The sequence below is a fragment of the Drosophila guanche genome, unplaced genomic scaffold (genome assembly GCF_900245975.1).
Source record: "Drosophila guanche unplaced genomic scaffold, DGUA_6, whole genome shotgun sequence".
NCBI lineage: Eukaryota > Metazoa > Arthropoda > Insecta > Diptera > Drosophilidae > Drosophila > Drosophila guanche.
In genome coordinates, this window is record NW_022995753.1 from 1,218,664 (window position 1) to 1,243,625 (window position 24,962).

The following is a 24,962-nucleotide window of genomic DNA, read 5'->3' on the forward strand; positions in this document are numbered from 1 at the left end:
GGTAAGTGATAACATAAAGCATCTGAAAGTATCACAACAAAATATCACGATATAAATATACTTTTATTTTGAATAAATATCGATACGTTGACAACCCTCTTTCATCGCCACGTTTCGCTTGTCATTGCATTAATTTTCATTTGATTCAAGCACAAAATCAAGATGGACGAAAATACCAATAAGATTGTGAAAAATTAAGCATACCGTGGGCGTTCGAGGATATTGGAATGGCCGAGCAAGTGGCAACCCAAAGGTAAGAGAAACCAATAAAAAACAAATTCCGGAAAGCATATTCAGACAAAATGGAATATTCTAGCAGCACAGAGGAGTTTCTACCGCGACTACGTGGCACGTCAAAATGGAAGCCAGCAGAAGGAACCAGGTGCAGAGGGAGAGAAGAAGTATTGTTGGTAATTATATTTAAAGAATATATTTATATTAAAATATTATCCACAATTTTCTTGCAAAAACTGTTCTGTGTGAAATTGAATTGTAGACTACAAAAGACTACATGTGACAATCAGGGAAAAGAGAACCATGCCAAACAGTTTCTGCACTTAATAGAGGATGCATAAAACATATCTGAAAGATACTTTCTTTGTATTTTACAGCTCTTTTCATGCCAAACTGTTGCAGAAACCCAGCAAGGAGCCATCTACCTCCTATCCCTTAATCCTCCCTCCCATTTGGGATAAAACTCAGGGCCCCATGGCATCCACCATTTCCAAGCCAGGGCTCGATTTCAAGATTCAAATTGGGGACAACAATAATTGCGGTGTTGTCAACGATTATAGGCATCTTTGATGGATATGCATTTGGCGCGGAACTTGAGAAAAGGGGCTATAAATCAAAGATTCAGTTGCCCGACTTTAGCAAGTCCCGAAAACGGTGGTGAATGAAGATAGCCGCGCTGCAAAAAGGCGCAATGAGGAGCCACCCACAACACCACAACACTGGTTGCTTTGTGTTGCTTGGTGTGTGTTTTCTTAGAATCTCCCTCTGGCAACGGCACAAGTCTGGTCCGCGTCACTTCAGCCAGAACTGAAACTGGCCAGAATTGTGCCGTCGCCAGAGGAAGATGGTAAGAAAACACAAACTAAGTCCACCAAAAAGTCCAGCAAAAACAACATTTTGAAGGAAAAACTTAAACACAAACACACAAAATTACACAAATTAATACAGATACAAGTAAAAGAAACCGAAACCGAAACCGAAACCGATCTCGATACAGATAGAATTAAAAAAAATAATGCAAAAATGGCCACAAGGGAGTTTGTTAATCCAAAAATTGTGTCATAAAAAACTGCGATAATAAATCTATTATATGATTATATTCCATGTTCCATTTGTTAACTCTTCTATTTAAAGGTAAGCAGGAAATCAGAAGAACTTTTTCCACTGGCTGGCAACTTGAGAATTTGTTAAGATGGGTAAGTGGCAGACCCTTTAAATCACTGAAATGGGTACTACGATTGCTGATATCTTTAGATGCGCTGCGCCTACGTGGTTCGCAATTCAACCGCTATGGTGGCAACTCTGGCTCTGGAGGCAATCAGAATACGCCACAGCCACCGCAGGTGCACGGTAAGCCGGAGCCTTTAATTGTTGTGGAGGAGTCCAACCTGCCGGAGGAACTGGAGGATAGCTCGGAGACAACATTCTCGAATCGCGCCAGTCTGGACATTGACTCACCCGTGAACCCATATTTGCTCTCCCCATGGCGGGATCCGCGCGAGGCGCGCAAGCACTCGCTGCCCTCGCAGCAGGTGACCGATGGAATCACCGCCAGTCAGGTGCGGCGACTCTCCGAGCGCGGCGGCGAGGGCTCCGGACCATCGCCCAAGGAGGCCGCCTTTCTCGCCACCCTCTCACAAGCGCCGGCACCGTCTGGACGCCGCCACTCGGTGGTCACCATCTCCAAGGTGCCCACAACTCTGTTTGGACGTTCGCGACGCGAATCGGTGGCCGCCTATCCCAGCAGCAATGGGTAAGACTCGCCACAGCCACAGACTTGTGGGAAATAAATGAATGCCTTTCGTTTGTTCGTTCTTGCAGAAGCAGCCGCGTGCTCAACTCACGGCGGGAGAGCAACACGGGTCCTCCTTCGACAGATCCCATCGGCAGCATTCACAACTTGCAGCTGGACATTATGGATGACATTTACTTGCAGTCGCGGAAGGCGCGCTTGAAGCTGTGGACCTCCAGCAACGAGAAGGTCTGCGAGGTGCAGACCGTTGACGAGGCCGGCACAGCGGCACCGGGCAGGCGCTACACCAATCGCCGCTTCTCGGAGTGCCCCCAGCCGCAGCCGGCTAGCAGCTTTCGCCGGGCCTCGGAGTATCCACAGCCGCAGGCGCAGCCGCAGACGCAGACACAGACACACGGCCAAGCACATGGACACGGACAGGGACACGCGTCTGCATCGCAGATGAGCATCTCGCCCCAGCCGCCGTCATCGGCCAGGGCCTCGACACGGCGTAAGAAGTCGGGCAGCGGAGTTGGCCTGCTGGGTAGCCGTACGGACATCGCTGGAATCTTTAGCTCTTTGACCAGCTCGGCCATGGACATGCACCGCTCGGAGCCGGAGGGGAGCTCCAGTGCCAGTGCCAGCTCTTCAGCGGCAACGGCTGGAAGTAGCCCCTTCCTCAGTCAAACGTTCCAAAATGCCGCGCGAGGTCGCGCAACCAGCGCCACGCCCACGCCCACGGCCAACACTGGGGGACAGGCGGCAGTGGCAAGCAGCAGCTCGCTGCTGGACCCAAATGCAGGCCGCTCCACGCGATCCAATAGCTTTGACGTCTCGATCCTGAACAATGCCAAGCAGCTGGTGACTGAGGCGCAGGACAACAGCTCGGCGGCCATATCCGGGTGGTTTGGCAAGCCGGCAAGTCGCACTCAGCCGATGGCCCGCAAGAAGAGTGTGCGCAGCAAGAGCACGGCCATGGCACTCTCGAAGGATATGCTGGACCGACTGCAGAAGAAGGACCCGCTGGGCGGGGACTCCGGCAAGCCGAAGCTCAAGCCTCGCAGCAAGCAAAAGAGTTGGGCCGACACCACCAAGGCGAACATTGTGGACGCCACAATGCTGGGAACTGCGATCGAGGGTTTCCTTCGCAAGGGCTCCAATGCCGGCATGCCGGGGGCAGGGAGTTCGGGCGGAGCCTCCACATCGTCGGCTGCCCGCGGGGCTGTGCCCAAGGAGTCGAACAGCGCCACGAGCAGTCCAGCCGGAGCTCGACGCAGCCGGGCGTCTGTGGGCAGTGGGGCACAGTCGCAGGCTGGACGGGCCATGCGATCCACACTGAATTGGTTTAGCAAGGGCGAGGAGGACGACTCGAAGGACACGTGCGATGCTTCGCTGTGCTCCACACTCAAGGATCTATTCGTTAAATAGGTCGGGGGACGCAGAGGCAAGTAAAGCTCTGGGACTGACCCCTAAACAGATCCTGGCCGTTCAGCAAAGGGTAAGTGTGGAACCATTTTGTAGGGGCTCTCGGCTTTATTGTCTCCTTGCAGCGAGCTACTTGTATCTCTGAGATCCGGAAATATTCGTATCATTTGTTAACCATTAGAAGAAACCGAAGCCGACAGCTAAAGCGAACTTCAACGCCAGACAAAAGCAAACGGCAGCGAACAAGCCAACTAAGAGTAACCGCAATTTTCAATCTAAATGTCGCGGAAGAGACCCGTATTCCCACTTTGAATACCATTAACAGCAACTCGCAGCAAACACTCTCTTGCAGAGTCAAATAATATTTGTAATACTTTATTGAACACAGTTAGTAAATCACATTTTAGAGCTACCGAAATACTAGATACAAAAACAAAAACATAACTAGTTGGAACAGTTTATAAGCAAGATTACGAGCAGCGGAACTATTGGCACCGATGAGTTCTACTAGCAGACATCTTTCCGGAAATTACTACTTGGGATAGGTACCATATGTATTACACACATATCAACCAAGCAAGAGTAACGAGACATCAATCATTGTAACGGACAAACAGTCATGGTGGTACGGTAACATTTAACGACAACTAACACAGTAACTGAACGAGAGACTAGAAATGTGAGATAAAACGTGTGCAATCGTAATAGAAATGGGGAGTGCGATGTGTATAAGTAATTGGAACCATAACCGTGCCTGAAACACTAATTACACCTGACTCAAACTCAGTCACACGGACACTAACACTAGCAGCAACACTAACAGTAAGCAAAGTAGCGAATAATGCAAAAACGGTAAAAGTATAACTAACTGAAAAGCAAAGTACAAGTAATAGTAAATGAAGCAATAGAAACACAAACACATGCAACAAAAGTAATGCAAGCGGCAACCACGAATGAAATGAATCGCACTAACGAGTAGCGAGTAGCGAGTAACGAGTAACGGTGAGAGAAGCTCTAGTCAATGTAGGATAAGCAGGGGGACTAATGGTAAACGTAGCAATAAAATAAACGCCACAGTACAAGCACACAGCAAACAGTAATGCGATTACTAACTACAGCACGGTACAGTTAGTTCAAAACACTGCAGCGCAGTACACACTGGAACCCAGTAACAGTAGTCCTAGCGGTAACAGAGTATAATGGTGAGCAATAAGAGTACAAGTAACTGTAACGGTACAAGTAACGTAAACGATAACGGTATTGGTCGAATGGCGAGTGGCGAGAGCATGGCGAGTGAGCTCGGTTGTGGACAAACAATTGGGGAGGAAATAGGGAAAAGTACAAGTAATGAATTCAGGGAACAGGGAAGGATCACAACCAAATGCAGACCCACGACGGACCTCATCGGACAACCAACATGACAAGAATAACTGTAGTACAACCCTCAGAAAGATAAAGATACATATACAGATACAGATAGAGATAATTTAAATATTTATTCTCATAAATTTGCATACAATTTGTAACCGAAATCGAATCGAATCGAAATCGAAGCTGGCTAGTCTAGAATCGGCAGGGAAGTGTTGGACCTGGGCCTAGAGCTGGAGGAAGACAAAGCGACGAAGAAGAGGAGGACGAAGAGCGGAGTAACAGAGAGTGTAAACATATTTTTGTACGAAAAGGGAATTTAAGCGGGATCCAATTTTGATAGATCCAAAGAAGGACAGAAGCGGCAGTCGTTGAGACGTAGCGATCACCCCGTGTGTCTAGGGAGTGATCTTTTTTTGTTGTATCGATGCATTGGCATTTGGGAGAGTCCTTTGGGAATGTCCCTCTTCTTTTTTTGCTGTACCGAGACATTTATTGAGCTGTAGTTGCAGCCTCAATTATAATCGAGACAAGCATCACACACAATCAACAAGGGAACCCCAGAGACAAAACTGTACAAACTCATCTGAGGGGCAGGCGCTCCCATGGTTCCCTCAATAACACAACAATAAATACCTACACAGGCCCACCCATATTCAGAATATACTCAAGCATATTATATTTATATCCGCAGCGAATAACGATAAGTGTCTACAGACTCAAGAGTTTTAATCAATGTAAACCACACAATAAATGTAATTTGTATGTACAATCTGAGCTTACACAAAGGCAAATAATAACAAAAAATACCCAAACAAAATCGAATCGAAACGAAGCGAAACGAAAATCTAAGTTAATTGTTAATGTTCGCGTTGAATATTTAATGTTACATTTAAAGTATTACGATTTGAAAGCAAAGCTAAAGCGAACACCAAACAGAAGCAGAAGCAGCAGCCGCAGCAGCAAAATAAGCAGACGAAGAAAATCATCCCAGGTTGGAAGGTGGAAAACTAATTAACGAAAAAACTCAAATTGAAAAATTGCAAAATTTGCAGCCGCCATTGGCAAACAGAGTTTGGGGATGGACTGGGATGGGGGGTTAGAAGAAAAAAAAACAAACAATCAGTCAATATTGCAATCAATCAAGTGTGTTTCTATATATGGCATTTGGCCTTGTCAATTTGGTCAATGACATCCCGCGGGATGATAAAGAAATGATGAGGATGAGGACAATGAGTAGGCATGTAGATGGGGGGGGGGATACATCTTCCAGATCGAATCGGGATGCAACTACATATGAGTATACATATACCAATATACTTATTATACAAATACATATTTAAAGATATACAGATAAAGCTAAACAAGAAAACTATTTAACAAAATGTATCTCGATGTGCCCAGAATGTGTTTTTAGACTTCGATTTCCATGTGTGCGTAACTCAATGCGGTAACCCAAAGTTAACTTTCACTTTTAATGTGTGTTGAGAGAACAGTAGTAGCATATACAAATACATATACAGATATACATATTTACCGATCTATATCTATAAAACTAACAAAAGAAAACCATTAATATACAGATATCTATACATTTATGTACATACATAGAGACAAACATACATATGCATATACATATACATATACATATACATATACATAAACATATACATATACATATACATATACATATACATATACATATATTATATATCTACATATACATATGGACATATGAAAGTATCTCAACTATTTACAAGTCAGTGCGATCCTTCTTGGTCGCAGTCCATGTTTTTTGCTCATCTTCCTAACTGTTGTTCGCGTTGCTCTATCCAATCTTCATTCTACTTGTGTTACAATCAATGTGTATACATACTCGTAAAAGCAAATTAGCAAAACCAAAAACAAAAACAAATAATAATAAAGAGAATGGCTTAGGGCGACGTCGGGATAACTAAACTAAAACTAACTCTGCAGAGATGAAGAGCTAATCTAAAATAAAAAAAAACTAAATTAAAACTAAAAAGAATTGAATGTCAAATGAAGCCAAAGCAACTCTCCAGTTCTATTTGTCCTATTTTTGATAGTTGTATATATGTATACTCTATATACGATACATACCATATTCTATGTACGATAGCACCATATGGGTGTAATTTTTTTTCGATTGATTTAGCATTGAATGTGCATAGATAAATACATACTTATGTATATGAAAACACCGGTATATGTGTCTCTACAATACTCGTAATTGTATCAAGATAATAAGATAATAATGCATTATACAATATACATTAAGTCCAAGTTCATCAGCATCATCAGCAGTAATACCATCGGACCAGAACGGGGGAACGGTGGAACGGTGGAACGGTGGAACGGGATGGGGTGGTTTGGCACTGAATCAAACTGATTGGGAGTGGGAGTGGAACGGACTGACACAGCATCGAAGTGGAACAGGGCCGTGGAGGAGCCAGCTATGCAATTGTATTACTCCTGCGACCCTGTATCCACTTCTCCAACTCCGATGTTCGGTGATATTGTTGCTGATGATCTGATATGTTGCCGTTGTTGATGTCGTGCAATTGTAATTACCGTTGTTCAATTGTTAATAATGTTTATCCACAGTATGTTTGTGTGAACAACCAAAGACTACATCCGAGAATGCAGTTACCACCGACTAAAGTACTTTAGCAGTGCTAACTGAAGTCCACAGAATTCCACAGAATTCCACACAAAAACAAAAACAAAAACAAAATGAAAATGAAAACCCAAAGATACCTAAATATTTCCACACAGACTTCTGTGTGCGGTACAGTCAGAGACACGATTGTATATACATATATACAATTTTTAGAGTCGGTTAAGGTAGAAGGGGAGAAAGCATGATCTATTATTTTAATAACTCTTTATTTTAGCCTTTCTGTTGGGCTTATCGCCCTAGGTGGAAGATTGGGGGAAAACTACGCATAGTCTAGTGATTATAAGCAGGAAAGAAGATGGATCGAGGGATATTTCTTCTATATCTTGTGTAAATACCTGAGGAGAGCCCGGGGATCACTCCCTGGAACACGTCTGTACATAGAATGTGGCGAGAGAGGATCGATCACAGGATAACAAATCAGATCGGGATTAAGTTTAGTCGATTTTCAAAAAGCAACCGAAAGTACGAACAATCATCTGACGACACATAACGAAGTCAAGCTAAGGAACAATAGGAAACAAAGGCAAGAAAACACACTCAACCTTATATAATTCAGTGAATCACTTCATATATAGATAAAATGTGTGTATATTCTGCAGATAGTGCATGCAGAAGCTATCCAACTCCTGGACGCCCATCCCACGGCCGAAGGCATCTCGCAGCAGTGGATCGTGAGGGACATTTGGAGGAGCAGAAGAGAAGGAGCAGGAGGAGGAGGAGAAATTGGTGCACCAGGCGAGAGAGTACTTTACTACACCAAACAATACCAAGAATATACACCTATATATACACTTATATACATATATATATATATATATATTGATATATACTAAAATAAATAGTTTATGTGTACAGATTGAAGCTGGTTTGTTTCTAGCTCTGGAAGAATGGGAATTCAAGTGCAAGGGCGAGTGCATTTCCATGATTAATGGTTAAATATGCCAAAGGCAGCAGCTCCCTGAAAGCGAATCATAAATCAAAAATCTCTGCAAGCCCATTCGCAGTCCCTCGCCTTGAAGTATGCAACGAGATTTGGGCAATCGGTATGGAGACCCATCCAGCCGGGCTGGCCCTGGGTGGTGGGGCAAGTGGCGATGGCAGAGGCATTAAATGCGCTTTAATGCGCTTTATGCAATGGTTGACTTGGCCCCACAGACAGACAGCCAGCGGTGACCCAACCAGATGAACATCCGCCTGCACATCCACATCTACTTCCACTCTCACCTGGACAGGAGGCAGCCTGGCTGGACTGGCTGGGCCCACTGGGGGAGAGAAAAATTTCAGTGTGCAGTTCAAGCGTGAAATTCTAACGCTTCGATTGGCGCACACTGGAACAGGCCAAGTTCAGTAAGATGTTTGGACCTGAGCCTGGGTTTTGGCTGAGCAACGTCGGTTAATAGCTAATCAGCCATAAGGCTGGTTGGTTCGGGAGGAGGAAGAACAATTAGCTCGTGGCAACTAATCATGTACCAAGTGCAAATGTCAGAGGCAAATGCATTTTCTGCACCAGACAGGGGTGGCAAGAAGAGAAAAAACCCCTTGGGGGCCATCACATAACGTACATAGCAGAGACACGCACCAAATAACTTGACAGCCAAGGCACACACCAACCTGCCATACAGCCGAGACATGCTCCAGACGAGTATAATGTAAAAAACGAATATAAATACACATGTATGTATGAATGTGTGTACATATTTTGTATCATCATGACGTGCACGAACCTGTTGTCAGAAAATCTTCATATCAGATGCATTTCTCATAAATTGGATCTACATATGTACCTACATATGTATTTCATCCTCATAAGAACTAACCAGATATGATGTACATACATATGAAGGTGCTGACAATGAGTGCCTGCTGGGGGTAAGCAAACTGATGATGAGCTGCCGGTCGACTCGGTTCAGTATTGTTTCATCTCTCGACCTCGCCGGTTGGACACCTCATCTGTGCCGCCGCCTCTTTGTACCAAAAGTTCAAGCCAAAAAGCCCTCGGCGTTCGGGGATTTTTTCGTGAGTTTCTGTCGTTCTTTAATAACCGTGGGTAGACCTGTTGCTTACACAGATAAGGCATTCATCACGTGACGCGATTGTAGACGACTTACCAGCTGTCAAGGTGAGTTAACATATTCCACAAACACCAATATCGTCGGCGGCACAGGGCAGCCAAGTGTTTTAATGAGCAAAAGTCAGATGCGGCCAGGCGAAAAGAGAGCATGTCAAAGTATGTAGGAAAGAGAAAGGAATGTATTGGTGGGGTGTTCCAAGAATTATCCAGAGCGTACTGGCCCGTTTCAAAAAAGGGGTTTTCCTTTGTCACTCTATACAAATTTAAAAGCAGAAAGGTCGACGACCTCTTTGTGTAGAGTATCCAAGCAGCATTTATGTTTGTACATGTATAAATGTTTATCTGAATAAGAGAGAATATCATTCAGTAGTTGCTATATTCCTTTCCTTCATTTAATTGATCCATTTGGTATAATATAATGGCATACAAATAAAGTCAGTCCCAATTAGATTCTTTCGACGGCTTCAATATTACCGTTTTCCGGAACATCCCACAGAGACAGGTGCCGGCGGCGCACGTCGATGACTGTTGTTGTTATGGCTCTGCAGTCGTCATGCCAATACTGCTGACAATGATGTGTGTGATTCCATATCTTGCAGAGCTCTACAAATAAATCAAAGGCCCACAGATGTGCCGCTGGGCTGGGGGGGGAAATACGATGGGAACAAGTCATTGCATTCGGTTGTCACCATTAGTCGGTGATTCATGGCTGATAAAGCAGAATTTGACAGATCCAAATACCTAGCTGCCACGCCCGGATGAACCTCCCCGAACGTGTACCACCCAAACGGCCAATTTACATGTCTCCATGGCGACACCTGACGACGAACGCACGAAACATTCGAGATCGTGTGAAAAAAGCTCGGCCGAAGCTTTTTAACTCCGTGTAGAAAACAGCTTCATGTCAGTGTCATGTAAATACATTCATACTCGTATTTTGTCGCGTTGTTATTGTGTAGAAAACTATTTAAATTGTCTTTGCTATTTTTCCGTTGGCCTTATTTTAAAATTTAAATAAATATCATAAAAGTCCGAGTCTAGGAAAAGACTAACTTTTTTTCGTCAAGCAATTAAACCTACTTTTTCTGATAGATTTGGGGCATTCCATTTTTTTTAATTATGGTTTGTTTTTTATAGATAATTTTCTTTTGAAGAATTTTTCAAAACTGGTACTTGTTTTATTACGTTTTTTTCACAGATAGCGGGGTTTTTTTTGTTGTAAAGAACTTTGCTATTATGAAATACTAATTGAAGTATCTTAAAATTGCAGCTAAAAACCACTTTGTGGTTTTAGCTTACCGTCTGGGAAATATTCAGCTTTCAAATGCAAAAGTGATGATTTTTCTGCTGTTTTATTTTACGAAATTCTGACTTTAAATACTCTGGAAAATTCGATTGGTTTCTTGAGGAAAAATCGTGTCGGGCAGTGTAATCGGTCGTGGCTAAAGCTAAAGCAATGCCCAATTTTCGACTATTATTACCACAGATTTGCCCCTTTTCTCTTTCAGCACTAGCTTTGGATCTGTGCCTGTGTCCGTGCCATCGCCAGCTTGGTGACGTCTTCAATTGCCATTGACTGCCCTGAGGTGAGTTAGCATTTCTTGTACCTATACCTGACCTATGTACCACGTGGCGTATGCTTAGTGTGAACAGGAACTGAAAGCGATTAAAGAACGGTTCGGTGGAAGCCCAAGTGCGTCACACCTGACATCGCACCTCGAGCCCCATTTCCATCTCCATCTCAATTTCGTCCATTGCGTGCAATGTTTGCTTGCGAGCGCCACAATTCTTGTTTCAATGTTCGGTTTTGGGCCTCCCCATGATGACTCGGGAGAATGGGATCGACAGTGCCAAAAATAGCACTGCCCTCATCTTTGGCCAGACCCGGCTGCAGGCTCATTACCATTGTTTGGCTTGCCTATTCGCCTAGTGGCGAAAACTGAAGCAAGAGCCAAGCAACAGGTGCTTCCCAGTCCCAGTCCCAATCCCAGTCCCAGTACCAGTCCGTTCATTCATAATGCGCTGCCCAAACAAATGAGTGTGCCCCCTTGAAACGATTCAGTCTAATCTCTGCCCATGAATGGGCGATGACGCAGTGGGGCCACCGTGCATCCGTCGCAAAGAGAGAGAGAGAGAGAGAGGGAGAGCATCTAAACAGAAAGGCAAACAAAAGGAGGCTTTGGCTTTGCTCGTTGCTCGTTGCTCGGTGGTTTACCCTAATACCTGCCTAAAAATCGACTTACAGCCAGAATCAAGTGTCTGTGGTCAGTTAGACTGGTTGTGAGGCACCGCGCACCGGACACCGGGACCACAGGTGACGACAATTGAAGTTTGCTCTTTACACCGCGGTGTACTTTCTCGAAGCGAGACTCTAAGTTTTACGGCTATAAGCCCTGGCGTCATGGTTTATTTTCATACAATCAGCGGCGACTCTGTCAAGAAAATACTCGTGAACTGGGCCCGTGACGTCTCAAGTTCAACATTGGAAGGAGTATCAGCGTTTTGTATGCTATATTTATGTATGTTGCAGCCATCACAGCAATTGAAACTATCGTCCGCTGGGCATTTTCTTGTAAGGTATGAAGTTATGAGTCCCCAATCCATCCTTTCAATGCTCGATAATGATAATTCCTCATTGCCAGTCGCGTGTGTAACAGTAGCATTCTGGCACTCTATTGATTCGATTCCATTGGCGTGGCACACGTCACATCCGCTTGCGTTGCGGTTGCATCGGTGCAGTTTGCTCGGCATGATGACGACCCGTAGTCTGGCTCGGCATGGACCGATGAATGAGCTATTACAGCTTCGTTCCTGCTTGAGATAAACCTCAGTGAGGTTTCCGTTTAGCTCCGCTCCGCTCCGCTCTGCTCTGCTGCTGCTATTTTTGTTTTGATTGATACTGCGAGATGCGGATGCGTGACACGTCACTCTGGAAGTACTCGTCCATTGGTGTTCATTTCTAAATAGGGAAGCACTAAGCTAAGACGGAACTTCGTTAAGGGTCGCACCTCATCAAGTGTGACAAATAACAGACCACAAAGTAGTGCAGATTCGAATACCTCTCAAGTTGTAAGGCGCTAAGCCCTGCCAAAGAATGGAAAACCAAAGCATATACACTTTAATCAATTAAAGAGAAGAGTATTCCCTTGAGCAAACATAAAGTAAGCCAGGGGCTGGAAGTAGAATTTGCATTGGCAAGTAACGATTTTGGGAAACGGATCCATTATAAAATGCCCAACAGGGCGAGAAAAACCCTCGAAAAGTATTTTCAAGCAAACCCAGAATATCTGGAAGAAATCTGGAATCTGGAATCTGGGTCTACCCAAATGCCCCATTGAGTGCCTCCTTTGCGTCAGGCGCTACAAGGAATTTGCCCCTCTGCATGAAACGGAAGTCGCCATAGGTCGGAGCCGCAAGTCGAGTACGCAATTCGGCAGGGAAATCTCTCTGGCAGCAGGCTTTACCCCCGTCAATGGTTAGTACTCCCTGGGGGCCAACGGCGTTGCTGCCGAGTGTTTTTTGTTCAACTGCCAAATGCTGCATTGACGCGTGTCACCGATGCGTATGAGTAACTCCTCGAGTATCTACTAGGCTCCGGTCCCTGTTATGTGTGTAGTCGTCAAAGAGTGGGTGAAGATCGCGAAAGAGACGGCTTGCCACCAGTTTTTGTTGTGAGGGAATGTCTCTTATATTTTCATGCTATTGCCTCTCCAGTTGCCTTGGCCAATGTCTGGCTCTTTGTAGGCCGCCCGTTCGGCGGCTTTCAGTTTCCATTGCGCTCACGTTCTTAGCGATCCGATCGGAAATGCCTACGGAACGACGCGTCGCGGTCAAGGCAAGCAACACCAACATTAGTAACATACAACACGAACCGCGACAGCGACAGCGACAGCGAAACACCAGCAATAATATCAACAAGTGCCACAATTGATCCTCCACCAGCCGCGAATTTTTGTTCTCCGTTCATTAACTCTACAGCTGGAGCGGGTGCTGCCACTTAATCATGGATTGATCATCCACGAATCGGTTGTCTTGTCTTGTAACAAGTGATTCTCAATTGTTTTTTCGCTCTGTTCATGGGTTCATTGATTGTGCATTGCCACTGCCGATGTTTGGCCCCTCTAATACCCTGGCCAAGAATTCAATCTGACATCCGTTTTGGGCCAAGAAGCTTCCGTGCATAAATTACTGTCGCACACAAACACTCTCCCACTGTCCCACTCCGTCCTCCAGAGTCCACACTGGCCAGCAAGACAGGAAGAAACCAGCGAAAACAACAAAAAAAACCAAGAACAAGGGGAAAATATGTGCAACTGGCCGGGGAATAATGTGATTGTGATTATGATTCCAGCGATTTGTGAGTCAGGCCCCACAGTAGACCATGTGGGAAAACGGCATTGCCCTGCTGCTGCTGCTGCTGCTGGAGTAGATCAATCCCCGAATAGTTTATCACATTCATTCATTCTATGTAGCCCTTTTTCTGTGTGAGTTTTGTGTGTATGGGTGTATGGTGTAAAGTATGTGTGTGTATATGTGTGTGAAGGCAATTTTGTTTGTGTGCCTTGCCATTGGCTGGCGATTACAAGCGCAAGCGCGAAAGCTTTGCCGTCATCTGGGGCTTGTTGAAGACGTTGCTGCTGGACGCTGTGCGCCGAATGATCGATGAGAGTGTGTGCGTGCGGCTCGGCCACGCGCTCGGCTTGCTTCGTGCGACGATAATGCTAATTTGACTCGTATAAATTGCAACGCGTGTGCCTTAAACTCTTCATTAACTCAAAGATTTCGTTGAGCCAAGTACATAAGTTCGATACACGGCCCTCAGCCTCAGCATCAGCATCAGCATCAGCTCTTAGTCCCAAGTCCCAAGCTAACGTTACGAAATTGCTCAACCCAAGACCCAGTGTAATTCGGGAAACAGTTCATCTGCCAGTGCAACTGCACAGCCCCAAAAAACTCTGTCTGTCACCTGCTTATCGTCTCTGCTGCCCATCGTGTGTGCGCCCAAAATGGCCACTTTCAGCTACAATCTCAGTGCCAGTGCAGGCCAGATCGAGGATAGACTCTCAACACAGGACACAGAACCCCAGCAGTGCTCTAAACAGCCGCCCCTCCACCATGTGGCGTCAAGTGCAGTGCGGTTTCACCGAATGTGTGAGTGTTTCCTCATCTACTCTGAATCACGATCGTCATAAAACCCCGCCAGACCGTACTGGATATCTGTGTGTATCTGCAACCGTAGCATACCTGTGCTTCTATCTGTAATGGGAACAGATAATAGGCCTCTAGAAAAAACCCCATTTATATTCCACTCCTTACTGATTTCGTTCCCCATTTCCCTTTGCAGCTACCGTCAAGTACTGGCTCCTCGGTGTCCTGCTGCTGCTCACAGTCGCCTCGAGCTGGCCCACGGGGACATCGGCAGCGCCGCGTCGTCTCAGTGGTCGCCACCTTATACTGCCACATCGTCACCACGTGCACCAGCGCTCGGCGGACCATCAGTCATTGGATCTGAAGAAGAACATCACCAAAGTGACGCCCGAAGCAACGTCGACATTGTTGTGCCAGTACCACAAGAGCGCCATGTCAACGCGGCTAAGTCTGGACAATGCCAAGAAAGTGGCCGAGCGGACCATGGATGCCATCATCTGCCTGATTGGCCAGTGGGTAAGTCGAGATTTGTGCGTGTTTTCCGAGCGAAAGCTTATTTTTTGGGTCTCTTTAGTTGGATTACTATTGGAATGAGGATGGTGTCACATTGAATGGCGCGATAGACCGCTACTCCTTGCACAGCCTCAACCTGACGCATCCGCTGCACGAGGAGACCGAAAAGGTTAAGTTCGACAATGACAACGAGAGGTTCATCTACCAGAATCAGGCCGAAGTGGGTGAGGTTAGCGAGGAGCTGCCCAAGATTGCAGACGCCCTGATGATTGTGCGCCACCTGATGTTGAGCGTCACCAAGGGGCACAGCAGCTATAACTGCACCTTTGTGCATATCATTGAAAAGCTGAGCCACAACCTTTACATGGCAGAAACGGCCATGAATGGCCAGCCCTGCAGTATGTCCAGCTACACCTACACAGGCTCCTACCCAGACCACAAGTTCGGCGTGGCACTGGAGGCCATCAAGCTGCTGACCGTGGTCCAGCAGAAGTACAAGGTGCTGCTGGAAAAGCAGCGTGACGAGGAAGAGATCCACTAGGATTCGGGAAAGCATTCCGCAGCCCCCACTGGATCATCTCCTTCTCAAAGTTCCAAGCATGAAAGAATACCAAAAAGCAACCGCCACCATCAGTCCCTGCATCTAAAATGAGATCACCCCACCATTATGCCATATAAGTCTATTTTCAAGCTGCTAAAAGAAAGCCACTAAACCCCCATCTGCCACCCACTTTATCCTACGTTAATAATTTATTATATTTATTGTATTTATATGTAATCCACGCATATCCATTATTATTTATATCGCTTAATTTATGTACGCCACTTCCATATGCACACATACCCAACCATAGCCTCGCAGGCTCGATCAACTATGTATACACTTAGCTCTTTATGACTCTTTTTTTTTTGTATGAGTATGTAGCATCATAATAATAAATGAAACTATTTAATGACACACTTCTCTCTTCTGACTTCTGACTTATTGAATTGCTGAAACTCCCAAAAGGGAGCTGGCCCCCGCCGTGTAGGCCTCATCGTGCACCTCTGGCATGGAATTTCCCGGTAAGAGCGGGAAAAATACATACGAAGCCATGACCCACCTCATGCCAGGCGGCACGTTCCGCTAGACATTTGACGGCGCCTCTAGGTGAGTCATTGACGGGGGGTCGAGCACTTGTCGCGTGATCTGCGGGGGAGAGTGAACTTATTTGTGTGTATGTGACTGTCTCTGTGTGTGTGTGCTGGGGTATTGTATTGCCTTTCTTGGGGCCATCTCGCATTTACCGTTGCACACACTTCGGTGGCTTCGGCTGTAGGGGTAATCGGATCGCATCGTATGGGATCGGATCGGATCGGATCGGGTCGGTTAGGAGCTATCAGGCCTGCGCGTGGCAATGGCGTCAGTCCACCGAAGCGGTATTAACTGTAAAATCCCACCATTGAGTCAGCAACAGCGGCAGAACTACAAGCAGCGACAGCGACAGCGCAGCAACTGGCATCAAATTAATGAATGAAACCAGTCGAAGAGTTTGAGAGTCGCGGCCCACGTGCCGGGACACTATGCTACTAGAATATAAAAGATATACAGAGTCGAAAGAGCTTCCTTCTGGCTGCTCTAAGTATATTTTGTTCTAATTATAAGAGGAAAATAGGTGAAAATGAAGACTGTCCCCGAACTGGATGGAGTCTGCTACAACAACGAAACGTCTCTCCTCTCAGCCACTCATCAACCGCGCCGCTCAACCACTCGGCCACTCTCTTGCTCTCTTCCACTCAAAGATGTGCTCACCCACACACTGAAAACGCGCGCCACACGAACACAATGGTTCTCTTTTTCTCTTTTCGCTTTTGATTGGCTGAAAATTGTTCCTTCTTTTCATTGGCTAAAAAGCGAACAAGTTGAGCGTAAGTAAGTAAGAGAAGTGAGTTGAGAGAGGAACAAAAATCAGGTTGCTTGACTTCTTTCCAAACTTTTTTCATTCGATTTTTGATTTTATAAATTGTTTCTCTATTTTTATATATAATTTTTTTGGTGCACCGCAGAAATATAATAAATTATTTTTGAATGTTTATTTATGTACTTTAAGTGTAATTGTTTTGGAGGAATAATTAATTTAATTTTATTGTTTCGGATTCCTTTGCTGAGTGGTGATAAAATGTATTAAATATTCCCCAATATTCTCCGCTTTTCCTTTCCTCTTTCTCTACATACTCGGGAGAGCTGAGGATGTCCGTCCGATTAAAGCCCATAACGAATGCCAATTGCACGGCTAATAGTAATGAGCGTCTGAAAACAAACAAACAAATAAACGGAAAACAATGGAATGGGCAAATCGAGCAACTAACCGTTTGACCAAAGGGAGGCACAACGCATTGGGACTTGCTGGGGGAATTAAAGCGAACAATTTTACGCATAATCAAAAAACATCACAACAACTTGCCCCGAAAGCAAAAAAAATAACACCTCGCACTCCTACCAGTTGCCGCTGCCGTCTGTTGCACACACCCACAACAGCAAGGTTATGGGAAGGCCTAGGTAGAGGTTAAGCAAAGGTAAAGGAGAGGGACAGGAGCTAAGCAGCGTGTAATGATGCCAGCTCGTGGTCCGAGGTCGAGCAGAAGACCGAAACCGAAACCGAGACCGAGATCGATGGCTAGGTGTTCGTTGTGGCAATTAAAGCGTATCCTTAGCATTCGATACGCCGCTAAAAAATTACACCATGACAGGACACAATGCATTCAGACAGAGAGAAAGGGAGAGAGCGATCGTGGACCTCACAGAACAACTCAATTTTGTAGCAAAATATTTTTGTTGTCCAGAACGAATCGCAAGTAAAACAGAAAGGACATCCTGTGGTGCTCTCCGTTTTCTTTGCGTAGAGACTCTTTGTGTGTGTGTGAGTGTGTGTGTGAATGTGTGTACCGACAGGAGCAGCAGGAGCTCATCAATGCAATAATCGTGTACATCGATAGAGATATACAGCCACAGCCGTACCTACACCTACACCCATTCCCAACATTCCGAACAACATTCCCAACAACATTCCCGGATGAAGTTGTTTCTTTGGGTGCGAATTGTTTCTGTTTGTGCTGCCGCCTCGGCCGAAACAGTTCCCAAAGGACAAGCGCACACAATAGGTGGCTGCCACCTTGATATATGCGTATCCCTCGCAGCGAGTCCTGTGGGTCCTGCGCCGGTGGCGCGCGGCGAAATCAAGGCGAGTGGCCCCGCTGCGAGACACGGCTGCTTCCTGCTGCCAGCAATTCCACTTACGGTTAGATGCAAAGCCAGTCAATTCCTCCGCCCGAGTCCTGCAACGAGAGAGTGCCTGTCTGTGAGGAGGATTCTGTTGCCAGAGACAATGCTGCCACAATTCCATGCTGCCAGCAAACAAAGCGAAAAAATCTTAATTTAATTAGCCTGCCAATTGTTTAAGCCATCATGGGCGGGGAGTGAGTCGAGTCCGAGTCCGAATCCGAGTCAGAGGGGGCCTAGGTAGCAGCCTGGTTCAATCCATAAATGACCCTCATAACTGGACACCAGGTGTGCCAGAGCGAAGCTCAGGAAACACTCTCAAAAATATATATTCCCCGATTCGATCATGAGAGCCGTTGGAGAGTAATTAAGAGCCCAACTAGAGAATGTTCTAGAAACTTGTTATTTGATTAGAAACTTTGCCAAAATGTTCAACATTTTGGCATATTCTTCAACGATCTCTTCGGGATCTCTTTTTCCTTTTTTTGTAATTTTTAACGGGCATCTAGTGGAGAGTGTGATGCAAACACAATTGGAGGACAGCGGTGTGAAAGAGATAGACATAGACAGAGCCTTTGGGGCAGGCGCACAGAACAGGTAGACATTTCCCTCTCCCGCTCTCTTTGAGTGAGTGGCCGTGGCCCGGATTGGGTGAGAAGGAAACTGAGCCATAAGTAATGGCGACAATATGGCCAGCGAGAGAGAAGGCAGACCGTCAGAGGGAATGGGACAGGGACAGGGACAGGGACAGGGACAGCGTAAGAGCGAGCGAACTAGCGATCAGGTAGGCACACAGACACCGTGCAGGTGGGGACCACAGGCAGGCGGCCTAGCCAGAGGATCTTTCGATCTCAATGCCAGGCAGGCAGAGGGACAGAGACACACACACGCACACACACAACCGAAACGTATCGTTCGTTTTTCTCTTTTTCCATTTTTCACATTAACACCAACTGCGACGCCGACAGAGCGATCGACGTCGACTGAGCGCTCAGCTCGCTTCAGTTTAAATTTCAGTTTCAGTTTCGGTCTTTTGGTGTTGGTCGAAGCTGTCTCCGACGCGGGCCCCAGCCGCAGCAGCAGCAGCAGCAGCAGCCTCTGCCTCTCAACAAAGAAAGCTGGTCGAATCCAGCTCAACTTTGGGTTCAGTTCGGTTTCATACTCGGACGTGATCAGAAGTGTCCGCGAAGTGATCATCTGCTCATCAGTTTCCAGCAGTCAAGAAACATCCAACAAAACCAAAAAAAAAACTAACAAGACACCGACACCAACTCCTCCTGTGTGAGCTTATTTTATTTTTTCGAGTGTTGTGTTGCAAGTGTCAGTGCCCCAGCCTGAGAACGGAGCGCATAACGGCGGATCAATTGTGGATTACCAACGGACTTTCCTTATAGAACGGAGCGCATTTACCACGGATCCACGGGGGTCCTTGTTGAACGAAACATTTCAACTATATTGCGGTGTGTGTACTTTTTTCAAACATTTCTTAACTAATATAATATGTACAACAAAACAAAACGAAACCCAATAGCTTATAAAAAATGTCCTCGAAATTAGATTAATTATTATTTAATAATTGTGCGATTTTTGCATGCAATTTCTGATAGTTTGCACCAGTCGAACAAACAGGCAATCTAAGACAGCTTTGAAATATATCCAATAAAATGATGGGTTGGATTGAGCCTCCTTATGCTTTGATCGGCTTTCCGCTTTAAGTCCGAGTTATCGTCCAGTTTTCCAGTTGCTGCTCCGTTCTGCGTGCTCCCATCTAGCGATCAGGCTCCTTTGGATTTAGTTGTCTAAATTGAACAGTTTGTCCCATTTCTCGACCAGATTTCGCCCTGGAAAATCTAGCAAATCCATAAAAGGCGCCAAAAATAAAAAATCATAAAAAGAAAATGTCAAAAAAGCCGAACAAAATTCTTAAGGTTATCGAAAGATTGCAGTTTCACTTCCCCTGAAGGCAGACCATTCTGTAAGGATTTTTGTAGTGGAAATAGTACTTGGATCGAAGTCGGAGTCGATCGCAAGTCGCCGATGGCTGATCGTCAGCTAGGGGCCCATCAGGGCCTGGCTGAAGACTTTTGCATGGCTGATACTCATTTTACGTACTTTCCTATATACTCCCGCTCTCACGATACGGAAACTGAATCACAAATAAACACAATCACGGATGTGGATCCATCTACAGTTGGTTGGCAGTGCGCTGCAACCACAGCGAAAGACACCAAGACGGCCGTGAACGGGAACAGGAAGAGCAACGAGCCCAGGACGAGGATCCAACTCGGAGGGCATCGGAGTCCAAGGGCCGTGCGGCAGGAAAATGCGGATATGTGCTACCAACTGCCGCACTTAATCTCCCTGCTCCTCATCCTTGCGCTCAACTTGCTGCTCGCGGCACCCGCCCACACCATGGCGATGCGCACCGCCAGCGGCGGCCTCACGGTGCTCGATGCCAATCGCCTACGCACCACCACCACCACCAGCAGCAGCATGGCCAGTCCCAGTCCCAGTCCCAGTCCCACCCTCAGCAGCAACCTCAGTGCCAGCACTGGCTCCGTCGGCACGGGCTCATCCGGCTATTCCTTGCAGCCGCGCAAGCGGCACAGGAAGAGGAATAGCAATTGGATTGACTACCGCAACTTCAACGAGAGCACCACAGCCCTGGAGTGGGTGAACCCCTGCGGGGGCTCCTACCATCCATCGGTTGGGGATCGCTTCAACCGCCTACGACCTAGGCAGGTGAGTTAGCACCTCGGACTAGCTCCTCCTGTGGCATTACCAGCTAATCATTCATCATCATTTTGCTCCTCTCCTGTCTCCTGTTTCCTGTTTCCTGTCTTTTCTGTAGAGCTTCAATCAGTTGAAGCGCCACGCCTTCCGGGAGTACCGCGGACTCAACAGCAGTCAGGACTCGGTGATCGATATACGGAATATGACCATGTGGTCGCTGCATACGCAAAACTACAAGTTCCTGCCCAAGCTCAAGCCCAACTCGACGGTGAGTTCATTTATGATTTATCCATTCTCCTCTTCCTGCTGATCCTGCTGTGATCCAACCTCTCACTGACGCTCTTCTTGTGCTCTCCCTCTCTCTCTCTCTCTCCGTTTCTTTCGTGCAGATTGCCTTGAAGCGCTGGTACCGCAACATGCAAACGTACGTGGCCAGCTTTGCCTTTTTGCGGCGACTCCAGATACGCTGGGACCAGCGCTTTATCACCCGCGAGTCGACCACAGCACGGGAACTGAGGGAGCTGCTGCTCAGCTCTCGGCGCATTCTCTGCGAGCTGGAGACGGCCGTGAATCAGACCAGTCCCCGGCGCAAGCATCGGCGCAGTGGCCCCGGATCCCCCAATGGGCTCTCCGGCGGCATGGGCGTGCAACTGCCACAAATCTCGCGGAACGAGATGAACAAGCGACTCAAATTGCGCAGCAAGGGCACTGGCGGTCCGGGTGCCATTTCAGAAGCCAACACCGGCTCCATGCGACTGTCCAACGAGGCGGACTCCATTGACATGCGGTTCGTGAAGCATCACTACTACGAGTTCGTGCGCACCATGTGGCAGCTGCTCCGGCGCGACGGCAAGCGGGCGAGGAAACGCTCCCATCGGCCCCACCAGAAGCCGCAGCAGCAGCAGCACCAGCAGCAGCAGCGGCAGCAGCTGCCTCGTAAGCCGCAGAGGGAGCGCCAGAGCCAAGCCGGTGGACAGCAGCCGGCGAATCGGAGCTACAGCCGATTACGGAGTGAAACCAGTTCCACATCGAGCTCCAGCTCCAATAGCAGGGACTTCAATGAGGTCTCCAAGCCAGCGATGATCAGCGGCGGCATTGGAGGGAGACGCGGCAAGCGGCAGTCGGCGGCAGCAGGCAGACAGCAGAGGCAGCGACGCGTGCAGCGCACGTGAAACATAACCGAAGCCAACCCCGATACCAATCCGCCAATCAAACACTATTTCAAACTTGCACCACTACAGAAATCGATCTATAGATGGTATGTTGTAGTAAATTATTTGAATGTCATCCCATGGCACTCTACCTCTCTCTTTCACTGCGATCGTTCGACCATTCCATCATCGCAAAGTATTAGAATTTGTGCTAGATGTGAGTAACCCTTTGGAAGACCAGTTGGTAGGAGCTTCGTAGTAGAGGATTCCACAGGAAGCCGCCCCCGCAGTTGGCCGCAGTTGCCGTTCTAGTCACATAAGAGCAACCGCTAGATCCCCCAACCAGAAAACCAGAAAACCAGAAAACCAGCAAATCCCCAAAGATCTCTCCGCACAGAGATCTTTTCCGGCATCCTAACTGAAAAGTATTACGAGTATTTGTATCTATTTATAATTGTATTATTTGTGGCATCGTTGTAAGCTCTCAATTATGTGTAACCCTAGCTCATAGGCACATTACATTATCCTATATTATATGCATAGTTTAAGCCTAGCGTTGTAGCGAGAAGCGGCATACATTTATCGAATCATTCTTTTTTTTTTTTGGTAGCTTAGTTTTTGTGACATCTGTGATATAGTCGTGAGTGTTGACAGTACGCATTGTGCTTAACTAGTTCGTATTTACCCTCATCCCACATCCCTTGGCCTCACAGCTACTGATTTATTTGTAAATATATATGCATAGATCGTTTCCGCGCATTTTTCGTATGTAAGTACATATAGAAACCGATTTTCATATTTATAGAACACCTTCATCCACCCCAACACCCAGCAGCATAATAAATCGATTGAAATCTGAACATAAATAGTACAAAAATCTTTGAATGGGCTATGGCAAAAGGACGACTTAAGCTAAATTGAGTCACTTCATTTATAATTAAGGTTGGAACGATCAAGTACAACCCGGTAAATACAGCACTAAAATAGATGAGTAATTGAATTCATTTTCAACTTATTTGTTAAAGATTGAAGTGCATGTACACCATCTCCTGTTGTCCTTAGCTGCTTGTAATCGTTGAGATCAGTTTTCTGTGTGGAGTTGCACCCGACTTTATGATCTCCAGCGCCGGCGTTAAGCTATTAGCACTCCAAGCTATGCTCCCCTCTGCAGCTGGAGCTCCGTCTCTGTGTTCGCCTTTTGCTGGTTGGCAAACAGTCTTAGCACGCGCAACAGGAGACGCTTCCATTGAGCAGCTGCTTTGAGCCCCACCACCTGCTTACCTGGCAGCGACTCTGCGACTCTGCGACTCGACTCTTCCACTCAGCGTCAGACAGTTAGTCAATGAATAAGGTGTTGACCTTGGCAGGCGCTGCTCAATGGAACTCAATGAAACTTTTGGCCAACTGCTGCCACTGGCACCATCACACCATCATCATTATCAACATCCTCGCCAGCAGCGAGTGTTTTTGGCTGATCGGCCAGGATGATCCGCTTCTTATCCCAGAGGGTTAGCTAAAACACTTCTATGGCTACACTTGTCACAAGTCCCAGTTCGAGTTCGAGTCCGAGGCCGAGTTCGGTGGCAGTTAAGTCCCCGCTTTGTTTAAAGCGGATTTAGGCAAATTTACTTTTTAATGCCTTGGCTTATTGCCAAGCTCCGTTTAGGGCGCTTAGTGGCAACTTATGGCCAGACCAGTCGGATTACTTAGCTCAGCTCAAACGGAAGCAGTCTGCCACTGCATTGTACGCTGTCCGCTGTCCGTTACCCACTGTCCGCTGTCCGTTGTCGATGGTCCACTGTGGAATGGACAGTCCTTCAGTCCCTCAGTTTTCAGTCTGCTGTTGACATGCAAATGGATTAGAACTGACCCGTAAGTGCAAAAACATTTCTCGAATATTATAATGCCGCTTAAGCCGTTTATTGATTGCAATCGATCTGAAGGAAGTTCAACTCTCATTTTTGGCTCTGTCGGCCCACAGAGTGTGAGTGTGTGGCTTAGAGAGCCTAAGCTGAATCTGACCTGCCACAAAAGGCCTTGCCCAGGTCTCAGGCTCTGGCTCTGTCTCCGCTCAGTGTCAAGTGTCCCCTTCCTGGCTTGGTACCGAAATCTGGCCATGGACATGGGACATGGTGGGCTGCTGCCCTGCCCATGAGCCCTTTTTGGGTAAGTAGGTGTTGTTATGTTTTTAGCTGTCATAAATATTGTAAAACTTGGTAAATATTTAAACAGCGTGCACAATAAAGGCAAATGCCAAGGGGCTCGACATTCAAGTTGTGCGATGTTCGGGGTTCGGTTTTCGGGTTTTGGTATTTGGTGTTTGGGTTCGGGGTTCTCCGCTCACCGTTCTGCAGCGCTCGGCCATCTATTGTTTAGGCCTGGCCATAACGGTGGTTGCCATAGCGGTCACACACACACACACACACATCGGTCGCTCTTGTGAGTCCTGAATCTTCTACCTGTCCGGTGGTACTTCTCCTTGCATTCCTGGACACTGAAATTTGAATATGTGGCGGGTCTTGGCCTGGTCGAAAGATTAACGACATTTAATAACCCATCATTTCGTCGGATCTGCCTTTGTGTGCGTGGACGTGGACGTGAACATTTTCGCAAGATAACTGCATTTT

General features: G+C 46.6%; 2 protein-coding genes and 1 long non-coding RNA gene across 5 annotated transcripts; all 3 read left to right on the forward strand.

The window, feature by feature from the left end:
- The first annotated feature begins 1,366 nt into the window (after positions 1 to 1,366).
- On the forward strand, positions 1,367 to 3,817 carry LOC117588451. Its single transcript, XM_034279737.1, has 4 exons — positions 1,367 to 1,430; positions 1,489 to 1,987; positions 2,056 to 3,464; positions 3,517 to 3,817. Exons 1-3 carry the CDS (start codon positions 1,427 to 1,429, stop codon positions 3,392 to 3,394), a joined length of 1,842 nt encoding a protein of 613 aa, XP_034135628.1. The 5' UTR covers positions 1,367 to 1,426; the 3' UTR covers positions 3,395 to 3,464; positions 3,517 to 3,817.
- Positions 2,388 to 23,201, forward strand: LOC117588452. 3 transcript variants are annotated; one of them, XM_034279739.1, is made up of 4 exons: positions 2,388 to 2,414; positions 20,606 to 21,193; positions 21,303 to 21,452; positions 21,574 to 23,201. In XM_034279739.1, the coding sequence occupies exons 1-4, from the start codon at positions 2,394 to 2,396 to the stop codon at positions 22,354 to 22,356; spliced, it is 1,542 nt and encodes a 513-aa protein (XP_034135630.1). In that variant the 5' UTR covers positions 2,388 to 2,393; the 3' UTR covers positions 22,357 to 23,201. The 3 variants fall into 3 exon arrangements, with proteins under 3 accessions (XP_034135630.1, XP_034135631.1, XP_034135629.1); XM_034279740.1 differs by lacking the exon at positions 2,388 to 2,414 and adding an exon at positions 19,751 to 19,911 and having other exon boundaries at positions 20,643 to 21,193; XM_034279738.1 differs by lacking the exon at positions 2,388 to 2,414 and having other exon boundaries at positions 20,264 to 21,193.
- On the forward strand, positions 9,386 to 14,999 carry LOC117588453. Its single transcript, XR_004574138.1, has 3 exons — positions 9,386 to 9,579; positions 11,040 to 11,117; positions 14,876 to 14,999. It is a non-coding gene; the product is annotated as an uncharacterized LOC117588453 (long non-coding RNA).
- Positions 23,202 to 24,962: the final 1,761 nt, after the last annotated feature.

Coding starts and splice junctions, on each gene's coding strand:
- LOC117588451 (XM_034279737.1), top strand. Junction 1,988..2,055: donor GCCTATCCCAGCAGCAATGG/GTAAGACTCGCC, acceptor TCGTTCTTGCAG/AAGCAGCCGCGTGCTCAACT.
- LOC117588452 (XM_034279738.1), top strand. CDS start 20,489: ATGGCTGATCGTCAGCTAGGGGCCCATCAGGGCCTGGCTGAAGACTTT. Junction 21,194..21,302: donor ACCGCCTACGACCTAGGCAG/GTGAGTTAGCAC, acceptor TCTTTTCTGTAG/AGCTTCAATCAGTTGAAGCG. Junction 21,453..21,573: donor AGCTCAAGCCCAACTCGACG/GTGAGTTCATTT, acceptor TCTTTCGTGCAG/ATTGCCTTGAAGCGCTGGTA.